Raw genomic sequence first — 12,155 nt, 5'->3', positions numbered from 1 at the left:
ATCTCAATCTGATTAAAATCCGATGTAGATGTCGGCTAATCGTGCATTTCTATCTTACCATCGTTATTTAGCTTGAATAGACCTTCGTAGTACATGTTTACATTTTTTAGCCTGATCGCCTCCTCTACGATCAGGCTAAAAAATGTAAACATGTACTACGAAGGTCAATTCAAGCTAAATAACGATGGTAAGATAGAAATGCACGATTAGCCGACATCTACATCGGATTTTAATCAGATTGTGCTAATCTGTGACTGGTGCCACTTCACCAGACAATAGCTGTTTTATTTTTACCCTGCTGGAAGTCGGTGTCATTTAATTAATAAAAGTAAAAATAAAAATTGCTGCCCCATTTCCCAACTATAGTAGAACATACATATATTCAGCTAAAATTGGCAAGACTTAGGGCCCAACATTTTTAACCGACTGGGGGGGGGGGGTGGTGTTTTGGATTTGAACATGGGTTTTCTAAAATTATCGTAGAGAATCTTAACAAAGTACAGTTGTTCAGGAGCCATTTTACGGCACCAAATGACACTTATTTTGTCATTTCCCAACGTGACCCCCCCCGCACTTCAAGTGACAATTTTTTTTCTCCAAAATGACAACAACCACAAACACCGCATCCATTGATGCAATGCCCGCATGCATTGGTGTAAGTTGTTAAAAACATGACAAGACACATTATAATAAAATCGCTATAAGAGCTGCTCACTGTGATTTGTTCTGGGTTAATCAGCGTCGACAATGGACTCTTGGCAAAATGATTTGCAATGACTTGATTCTTGTCTGTGTCCTTCCCGAACGAATGGAATACCCGTCCACCAGCTAAAGATTGCTTGTTGCGTGTTGCATAAAATACGCGGAAATCTTGTCTATTGTATGTCAAGTTTAATTTAGAAAATTGAGAAAAGAGAACGCGACAAGTGTGGCGATATTCACTTGGAATAAAGCTGCATTACTGGTGTTGCACTGGTCTTTCTTAATCAACTCTACAGACGTACCATCCTCTGGAGTAAAACCAGAAAACTCCACTCCCTGTATGTTAAGTTTTACTCTGTAAAGCGCTGCATCAGCCAACATGTAAAGTTCATTGCCGTACTCTCCACCAAACACCAGATTAGGTGCCCCTCTTCCAAGCAGAATCTTCCCCATAGGTAAACCATCGGGTGTGAAAACTTCCACTCCATCACCAGAACCAACGTATAGATTTCCGCAGATGTCAACCTTTATGCCATCAGGAATACCTGGAAGCTGGCCCTCAGCCGTGTTGACACATTCCAATGTCACCGCTAAAAGTTGGTTGTTTCTAAGATATCTCCCGTCGTGGACTTCAAGACGGCGAATATGGTGAGGGAAATCGACATTGTAATTTCCGTCACCCTCGACAGCGCCACTGTCACTAACATACAGAAACTTCTCGTCTGGTGAAAAGACCAGACCGTTTGGTTTTTTGAAATCGTCTGCCACTACTGTCAATTTCGGATCTGTACCGTCTGGGTCGTAGCGATAAATAAAGGTACCTAGCTCCGGTGCGTCTTTGAAACCCTGCACGTAACCGTATGATGGATCTGTAAACCAAATCGTGCCGTCACTTTTGACCACTACGTCGTTGAGGGAATTTAGTAATCGTCCGTAGTACGAATCAACAATCACTTCGCTCTCACCCGTTGCAATATTAGTACGTGTAATCCTAGCGGGTGTCGAGCGGAATCCCTGCTCACATGTCAGTAAATGGCCATTCGAGTCTTTTGTTTGTCCGTTTGGCATATTAGCACTGGACGTATTTCGAAAGACCGAGACGGTATTCGAAGCGATGTCATAACGTTTGATGGCGATTTGCGGTTCGGTGTCAGGGTCGGTATAATCGGCAGACGGCTGGTTCGTGTAGAGTAGGAAGCCATCGAGGTCATCCGAAAAGTAAACAGGACCCTCGTGAAATTCGGCAGGTTCATTTAACGACTCGTATAATAGTTCCAATTTTGGAGACTCACCAAGTATATCAGCAAACTCCTCGGTATATGACTGAAAGGGGTTGGTTGCAGGGTCTGTATCGCATATTCCAGCCCCCTCCACACTTACAATTAACAGTGCAATAATCGAGAGACGCACACAAATGGCCGCCATGTTGCAAGACGTTAGAAGTAGGCATGTTTCCTGAACTAATCGGGGGGGGGGGGTGATTTTAGCTTAAATTTATTTAATCTTGTTTATTTACCTTTGAATATAAGGATACTGTACAAGAATGACTATGTGTGTAGTAATACATTTTATTTCAAGAAACGTCATGGGATTTTTAGGATTACAAAATTGATTTTTTTTCACGTTTTTTTTTTACAATGATAGGTTAATAAGCTTACACGTTGTTCATTTTCGATATTCTTGGACACTGAAATTACAAATTCGGTTATAAATTATAGATAGATGTCAAACAAAGGCAAGGCTAAATATGGTAACGTCACAAGTACCCGATTTTATTTTATCAGTCTGTCTAATGTTTCTACCATAGAAGTTTGGCCCACCAAGCGACCGACGGTAAGGGGTAGAAACAGCAAATACAGGCATCAAAAGTCTTGGTAAAGCATACGCATATTTTTACCTTTAATTATTTTTCCGTTAATTATTAGTAGAATGATATTCAGTCCTTTGTTCTTTTTTTTCTCTACTGTTATGTAAAATGTTTTGTGCGATGGGCCGAGGCCTTAGCATTTGAAATAAACTACTACGTAATAAAGAAACATCATTGTTTGCTGCAAAATTTTGGTGGCTATTGACATCAGACACGTTTTCGGGTTCAGAACGACTCTCAATTCCTGATAAAGATTGACTATACGTTGACGCCTTACAAGTGTAACGCCTTCCTGTACCATATCTACGGCCTTTCTTGTTGGCGACGTCTGAGGTCTCCCTTGCATCACACACTTGCTGTGCTCTTCTCACTTTTGCTCGTTTGTTCTGAAACCATGTCTGCAAATCATGATAATAAATAAACAATTGATGAGAATGGGTACGACAAATAATTGCAAACAGTCAATCTTTGTTATTTTTATTATTTCCTTTTTGGATGGAAGCCTCTCTCGTATTGTTGATATATATCGGCACAAACAGCTTGCCTGTCAACCTCACCTAGTTTGTCATAAAAACATGTTGCATAAAAAAAACATCATTCGGGATAGACCCTTCAATGACTAGAGCAGTGGAATTTCCATAGTTACTATGCCCCCATCCCCATTTTAAATATAAATCCTAACTAAAAATCGAGAAATTTATGGAATCACCCAGTCGTCTTTGCGGCCTACAAGTGTTAGTAAACGAAGGTATCTTAGAGATCTTCAAATTACATATACAGACACGGTTCCAATGTTTTCTGAAGTGACAACACGTACCGGAAATTTAGATTTGGAGTTTACTTGGACGAGGAGAGGAGGTACGTGTTGTTGCTTCAGAATTTACACTCCTTTCATCACTCCTTGCAAAAACTGTTCAGCTCATCGTTAACAAGAGCGCCAACAACGACGAAATCTTTCAGTCTAGGGTTTGTCCCATCAGACCTACCAAACGTCATATCGTTGATGGCGCTGTGAACATTTATTCAAGCAATGAGTTAGATCGTTGCAATTACGTGGTCGACCTCTCTTGTTTACTTTCACAGTCGATCAGTTTCATATAGTTTTACAGTCAAAGGCATTAGATTCTGCTTTATTTTTGTCTGTATGAGCAAGTAAAAGACACCAAGTTGTCGCCAACGATCGAAGACGAATCGTTTTGTGTACTAAAACACAAGCTGCAAGATAATCTATTCCCGCCATGCGGAGACGAGTAGAGGGGCGCGCGATGAAATTACCCCCCCCCCCGTCGAACTCTACCCGTTTCGACCCTTAGACATCTCGACACCCCCCCCCCCCTCCCATCATGTTTGTTTTACCGACCCGGTTCATCTACAGAATAGTGCTCTGGCTGTAATCGGGATAAAATGAACCAGATTCAACTTAAACATCACACAAACTGTATGTTACAAACATGAATGTATTAGGGAGACATCAGTGGTTACAAATAATGGATACAGGTCTCATTAACATATCCATGCATATTGCAATAACTGGGCCTACTTGTCACTATATGCCTAGCTTTTACAATTTTACCTTATTAGTAAAGTCTCAGACCACTATATGGAACTATAGTTCTCAAACCACTATACGGAACTATAGTAGTCTGGGGTAAAGTACAGTACAGTACGTGTATATTATGGAAAGAAAAATATTTTCAACATGAATGGTCGGAATCTGGTTCATTTGGCCTGGTAATTTAAAGCGGAGTGTCTAGTGACCAGCTCCTGACACCAGCATGCCGTACTGGTGACAGGTGCCTGTCAGCAGACTCGACTGTATAACCGGAGTATTGGGGTTAGATGACTAGAATCCATATAACACAACAAGGAAAATGATACAAAAACGCTCACCAGAATTTTTGCTGTAGGTATATTAATGACGCGAGCTATAGCATCTCTGTCTTCTCTGTCAGGGTACTAATTGGTGACGAAGATCGTCTCCAGTACATCTAGTTGGTCCTTGGTGTAAACAGTTCGGCCTCGATAACGTTTCTTCTTTGGTGCTTGAGAACTTGATTTGACGTCTACGTTGACTTTTGGGATGGGTATAGACTGTTCTGTGTTACTGGCGAAGACAGGCGTAGAATCTGTGATTTTAAAAGAATGTATTCACTGTTACAAGACGTACATGTATAATATAAAAATATGTATACATGATAGGTGAGATCATGTAGATATGAGGGAGATATACCTCCATGATGAGATAATGGATGTTTATTAGGACTATTAGATCGTTAAAAGTACAGTATGGTGAGGTGCCACCCTAAGATATATGGTAAAAACATGTAAAGTGTGAGTAAAATAATATAAATTATAGTTTAATTTCTTTCAAATTACACTAGATAATCGAAATCACAACTTACCATTTTTTGTTGGCAATGTCTCCGTGATGGTGTACTTGGTGAAGTCCTTCGAACCACTCTGACGAGATAGGGAAACATTTTATATCCAGTAGCCTATCGGTTAGTAGACTTCGACAACTATGGCTACTTACACTATTCCCCTAGCTCTCCTAACTGAAATATAAAATATTTAATTTTTGAATTTATGCTCCGGGAATGTCAGTTAGATTACAAAATGTCGATCCGGGATGGCGTACTAGTGTAGGATAGTCGTTCTCAAGTCTACATGTAGGCTAGTTCCTATAATGTTGTTCGTTATTTTCGAACTCACAGGTTATGAAACGCGCAAACAGTAAAAGTGGAATCAACGGTAAAATACACTTTTGAGTATGGCGTAATTGACACTTTTAGATTAATTATAACGAGAGTGATCAGCGCCATTCAAGACCACGCCGCGAATTGCTCCAGAAGTTTATCATCAATTGCATCGGTATACGCGTATAGAAGACGCTTTCGGCATCACTGCCAAATCAAACGATAATCAGTAATCGATGCATCATGTAACACCTTTTTCACTATTAACACCAAAAAATGATAAAACATTGTACCTGTAACCAGAGTCATTTACCCGATTCTCATAATGGGATACGGTTTATTGTAATTAATGTATCTGGTGAGAATCAAAGATTTACCGCCCTTTTATATATGAAGTATTTTTTAGTGTGAATCAATTCGGAATAGGTGTGAAAGGGGGATCTTGAATAAAACGCCCAAGACATCGACACAATTGACAGGATGTAACGTACCTGTTTACCAACACGCGGTGTGCCGTGATCATGATGAATTATTGAAAGGTTAGAGTTTCGATCCCCGTTCTCGCCGCAGTGGAGCCATGGGATTATGCTTTTTGTCGGAGTCCCGTACCAACTTTTTTTGTAGCTCTACAAGGGAGCATGTTATTAGTACACCTAGATTGCGATGTTTCTTTTTCTGAGTGGGCCTTTATGGATATACTAGACTACTAAAGCTATGTGTCTATGTGTTGATGATCAGAATCTCGATACTTGTGTAGAAATCCTATTTCTTTCGATGACACCTTCCTGATTTATGAAATAAAGTAGAGACATATATAACCTTACGTATCTTTGATTCTATCATGGAACCGGAACCTGGTCATAACGCCGCTGGTTCTCAACCATTCAAGTAATTATGTAATGCAATTTCACGCAGGTGATACTTCGATGATTAAACGAAATAGAAAAAAAAAAGGATGAGCAATTAGTCGACAAAATTATCAAAAGTTTTAGGCAGATCCGTAGAATCCTTCCTTGTCTGTGTGTTAGTTTGTATAGTCTCTATACGCCTGGAACGATTGTACATTATGTCGAATATTAAACTGGCTGTGTGTTTAAAACAAAAAGAAGTTTCTCTTTATCATAATAATTGTGTATCACAATAATACAATACATACACACAATTGGATGAGAAGCACTTATTTGTAATAAGACTTACACATACCGTGGCCATGTACGGGGTAACGATTAATTTATGCTGAGTGTTAATACAAAATGTAAAATAAACATCACCGCCCCCACCCCGTCTTTTTGTATTACATGATACACACATTCAACGAATACAATTTTTCACGAAATTACTCTGATATGACTTATGAAAGAAGTCTACGTGACACGAGACAATTCTAACGAAATACAAACCTTAATTAAACCGAATGATTGAATCCCACGGTTCGAGGGGGGGGGGGGGTCACTCTTGCACTGGGACAATTCAATGATATTTGGCATATACGTAGTTGAAAATATATACGTGTGTTCAGTGTAACAAATGTATCCTTATACCATATTTCTTCAACCATTCTCTTTCTAATTATACTAAACAACTTCTCTTTATTCGATCTGGGGTCAAGCACAGTCCCTCTACCACTGTAGGTCAAGTTTTTTTTATAGACGAAAGCACGGTAGCTATTAAATCTATATACACACCATAAACAATTGGTCCAACATTTCTTCCTGGCTCCATGATGTGGTCACAGAGTTTACAACAGGAAATGCCAATCTCTAGAACCAACCATTTTGTCACAGTGTTGTTGACAACAGAAAAGTATGAAAGAGGATGTAAAGAGAAATCGTGATTATCAAGAATACCATCTAAGTGACGTGTTGGTAGTTCAATTTGATTTGTTGAAGTCGAGCTAGTCTCATAATATACGGGGAGAATGTTCTGCGTCTGCCCGGCCAAACATCCGTCGGTCCTGGGGAGCGGCATCTCACAAAGCCGTAAACTTGTCGGGGCATTACCCCACCATTTCTTTTATACATGCCCATTAAATTTATTCCATATTTAAAAAAAAAGAGTGTTTTCATTTATATTGATTGTGAAGACGTGGCGATACACCTATGAGTATAAAACTCTCATTTTACTTATACATGGGACTGTATGACCTTTACATCGTCAGCTAAAGACAGACACTTTCTAAATGAGATTTCCACACACTAACTTGTTGATCACATTCCCACAGACAAATAAGAAACATTCCTGGGAAACAGGTGTGAGTGTCTGATTAGGTCTCGTTCGGTTGTCTCAATATAACGCTTCGTCATGGTGTCGTCACTATCTACTTCCTGAACTTACAAAGCATCACCACTAGACGGGTCTAGATCTACTGAAATTGTATGTTAGTTTTCTGAGTGGCTATGTACAAATTGTACCTGTCATCTAGCAATGTTGTAAATATTCAAAACAGGTGCAGTTTTCAACAAGAATAAACCTTTTTTTTCACAAAGTGGTTCTAAGGTTTGCGGTCAACTTCCAAAAAGTAAAACGGATTTTTTTGAACTGGAGACAAACAAAGGGTATCACTTAGCGCTGTGGTGACAGTTGTCACAACCAGTGTACCGTCTTCACAGAAAAACTAATTATGTTAATTGGTTTAGTCAGGTCTTGAAGAGGTGAAATCATAGATCCTTTCTTGTAGGATCTATGGTGAAACAAAGGATAGTGTGAAGTCTTCTTCGCCAACTGTTCCTTTTGTTTTAACTTTGGCACACGTAGAACCGAACCAATCACATTCAGGAACCGAACACCGACAAACAACGTCGGAATTAGTAAACACGAAAAGAATATAAATACTCGGTTGCAAAGACAACTCCATCAGTGCAAATTCTGAGTTCGTCTAGTTCACGTCAGTGTTACACAGTCGCTCTAAATCAACAAGTTTACCTTCAAGTATACATATACAAGTCTACTTTACCAAGGTTTCCAGTCGGTTCGATACAACACATCTCTGCAATGGCTGTGATGACACCAGTAGAACAGTTCCTTCCTCTGTACGTCGGTGAAGTTCCGCTATGTAATCAGAGTGAACCGAAAAGCCTCACCAAGCACACCATCGCCGAAATATTGTCGTCTCAGACCGGTAAGTAGTGGTCTGATATTTTCAGTGGTAATTTACTTCTTTTTAATATGTAGTACGGATCTAGTGATATCTCGTTCAGTTGAAGTAAACTCAGGTTCCTAACTTTTAGTGGGCTTAGAAGCAATTTAGTATTTTATTGCTCACTACAGAGACGTGGTACTACCCCTGTGGTTTTATAACCCACGCACGACCAACACCGTGAGAACCGGTTGTCTGCGTCACGTTATAAAACATGGAGGTAGAAGGGTCCACGACAAACTTATACAACAAACATTCATCAATAATCAAGTTTATCACGAGTCAGTGAACTTGGTATATTTATTTCTGATACCGTTTCGAACAACATAAACTATTTTCTTTCAGTATAGTCATACTTGAGGTTCTATAAACTATCGTTAAAATATTCATTAATACTGTGACGTAATTGGAGTGGGAAAGTTTCCTCTGGCATAATTTCTAGAAACACTGAATTATGTGATTACAATCTGTCTTCGGCAGCAAACGAATGAATTGTTAGTCACTATAGCGATGGATGTACCACGTTGAAGCGCATACAGGACGTTCCGTATGCTATTTAGTTTAGTATATACCGCCCTACTTTAGTGCCGAAATGACCATTTACCAAATTCAGCTTGGAAGTAAAGCCCACATTTCGACATCCCTGAAAAATGTTGAAATTAGTTTTGCTTGTTATAACGACACCATGGTCTAAACGTAGATGCAATACTCCGTCGTAACCGATGAGAAGAAGACCATGGTGTAGAATAGTGTCGAAGCGGTTAGTCTCAATATCCCATAGTCATTCATTCAGTGGGTTGTGCACACATAACACGCATCAATACTAACGTAATGTCTTTTTTTCATCCCAGATTCTCCGTGCAACGTGACCAGTACCACCGAATCGTCAAAACGTATATGTGTTCCCGATGCAACAGAAAAAGTCGACCAACTTACAACTGGACCCCCAAAGAAGAGACGTCGCCGAAGCCGAACTATTTACACCGAGGATCAACTAGATGCACTAGAGACGATCTTCGCCACTAATCAATACCCAGACATCGCAGATAGAGAAACTATAGCCGATGCCACTGATTTACCCGAAGGAAGAGTTCAGGTGAGTTTTCTTATTTTAGAAATCAAAATGGTTGTTGAGTTTAGAATCAATCCCGTGTTTCCAAACCTGTGAGCTCAGTTTTAATGTACAAACAAATATCTCCTGGTAGAAAAGGGTTGACAAATCATTGCGGTTCCAAAATGTGCTTCGAAGTAGAAGATACAAACAAGTTTGTCCATGCAGACTATGGAAATATCACCGATGATACTCCATGTGTAGACTAAATCCAAACTCCTTCGAGACTGGGAAAGTCTTCCTTTCGATCGGTCCATTCACCTGCTGCACATCATGATATAACCAGGGAGATAAGATTATTTTTTTAAAAACGGTTCAACCTTTCTTTGAAATTCGCTCCAAAAGTCAAAATTACTAGGCAAGTACACTATTTGTATACAACGTATGTATCATTCATGTCGTCGACACTTTTAGTACACTTCAAAATTTTGTATCGGACACATGGTACCTTGTAGAGAAAAGATGTTTTTAGAAAAACAAAATTGTAAAAATAAAAATTTATAAACAAATATGACCAAGTTCATGTCCCTGTGATTATATGTGGGACGCTATCAGAATCGTAATGCCTGAGGTCCAAAGAAATCAAGCTGACGTTTCCAGTTATCATCCTCTGATGTGATAAAATTGATTATTTCTAATATGGAATAGTGTGTTCTAATGATACAATGATTTGAGAGAAGGGTGATGCCCGAAACATCAACCTTTTGGCAGTAGACATTTAGTACCATGTTTTTTTTTTTACGAATACTAGAGAAAGCAGCCCTGCTCGTAATGTATATGTGATCGTAATCGGCAACTACGGGGATCCTTGACTTATAGATAACAGTGGTGTGGCAATGAATTTAAAAAAAACCCACGATATATCAAAAGTTCACGCCAATACCTCCAATAGATCAATAGATCCTCTATACTAGCCGATATTTCATCCATTCTTCCATAAAGTCATATTTCGTTTATGTAGCATGCACATGATCGACCCCCTCACTAGATGTATAAAGTTCAACATAAAGAAATCTGGTTGTATGCACCAAAGTTTCGTCATTTTTTAAGTCAGCACTAACAAATTAAACCCTTAGACAAACACATGTGCAAGTATGTGAGTGAGGGAATAACGATTAGCATGGTCATGCGTGCACGGTGGGATCGGCCATTGGCACAACAGTGTGAACTGAGTACTGCGTCCATCCGTAAGTGGACCCGTCAAACACCCCCCCCCCCCCATGTCTACACGTATAGTAACTAGACCACTATCTTTACTAATATTTTTGATATTTATAGTCATTTTTGGATGCGTTTCCTTTCCATTTAATAATATTCGGTATATGGTCTTGATTTACAGGTATGGTTTCAGAACAAACGGGCTAGAGTAAGAAGGGAAGAGCAGCAGTGTGGCCTAGAAGACACCCCAGCTGTCGTACAGAAAAAGCGCCGTAGATATGGTGTAGTAAAGCGTTGCAATCGTAAGGTGTCAACATGCAGTCAATCTTCATCAGTAAGTGAGACTCGTTCTGAGCCTGCTGATGTATCTGATGGCGAATCGTTCCCTGACGTCTCCAAAAAGCGTCGTAGATATGGTGTAGTAAAACGTTGCAGTCGTAAGGTGTCAACATGCAGCCAATCTTCGTTAGTAAGTAAGACTTCTTCTGAACCTGTGGATGCTTCAGACGACGATTCGTTCACCGACGTCATAGTAAGTTCCTCACAGTCTCTGAGTCCGTTACCCATGGAAACATCCATCATACAACAATCCATTGACCCTGGTAGCTATCATGAGCGGCCTTCAAGTCCTAATTTTCCTGAAAAGATGAGTCTATCGCCGGAGATGTCGACATTCTGTCAAGTACCAACGACATCTATTTCGTATCCTTCAAGTCTTCACCAAAGTTACTACACCAGCAGACTAACAGGTGCCAATACACAAGTTACCTACAGTACCGTTAAGGAACGTCCCATCTCTGTAGTCCCGCCATACTTCTCATACAATTCGAACAGTATGTCCACTGCACCACTCAACTACATCGGCGACACTTCGTTCACTTCGGCATATCCAAACATTTACCAGCCTTACCCGGTTCCAAGTCACTTCAGTTCTTTCACTCCCTACCAAAGCACAGCTGCACCAATGTCATCGTTTTCACAGAGACAGCCATCAACGTCAGCGGTTTTACAGAAACAACCACACGATTTTCCCTTTAACAACAACCACGCATCATCATTTTACCCAGTATCGGCTCAGATACCGGATGGCCAAGACACCGTGCCACAGTTTACGCCACCAACTTTACATCGAAAATTTACGTCTGATGAGTACATTGCAGCATCGGGTTTGATGAGCGCCATCTTCCGGTAAACTTTGATAGGATTTCATTTGTAATGCTGAACTTTGACATTTTATTTTATTTCATTTTACAGTAATACTACTCATATTGGCGCTGTATAAAATATTGTATATATGTTTATCCGGTGTCAAAAGTTTGAACGTTTAATATGCATTTTGTGCAATTGAATACTGCTACCCTGTAACTTGGTGGTGTAGTAAAATTTTATACTTTATAACAGCGATATTTATGATTGTACTTTTGATTTTTGACAGTTCTTTGTGTTAATTAAGTTATTTGGTAATCATTATTATGGCACTTTGTA

The 12,155-nt window shown here is 39.7% G+C and overlaps 1 protein-coding gene across 1 annotated transcript; it reads right to left on the bottom strand.

The window, feature by feature from the left end:
• Positions 1-891: 891 nt before the first annotated feature.
• On the bottom strand, positions 892-2,127 carry LOC144435189 (gluconolactonase-like). Its single transcript, XM_078123765.1, has one exon. It carries the CDS (start codon positions 2,125-2,127, stop codon positions 892-894), a length of 1,236 nt encoding a protein of 411 aa, XP_077979891.1.
• Positions 2,128-12,155: the final 10,028 nt, after the last annotated feature.

This window comes from Glandiceps talaboti, chromosome 1 (assembly GCF_964340395.1).
Source record: "Glandiceps talaboti chromosome 1, keGlaTala1.1, whole genome shotgun sequence".
Lineage (NCBI taxonomy): Eukaryota > Metazoa > Hemichordata > Enteropneusta > Spengelidae > Glandiceps > Glandiceps talaboti.
The sequence above is the reverse complement of the archived record's forward strand: the minus strand, read 5'-3'. Positions and strand labels throughout refer to the sequence as shown.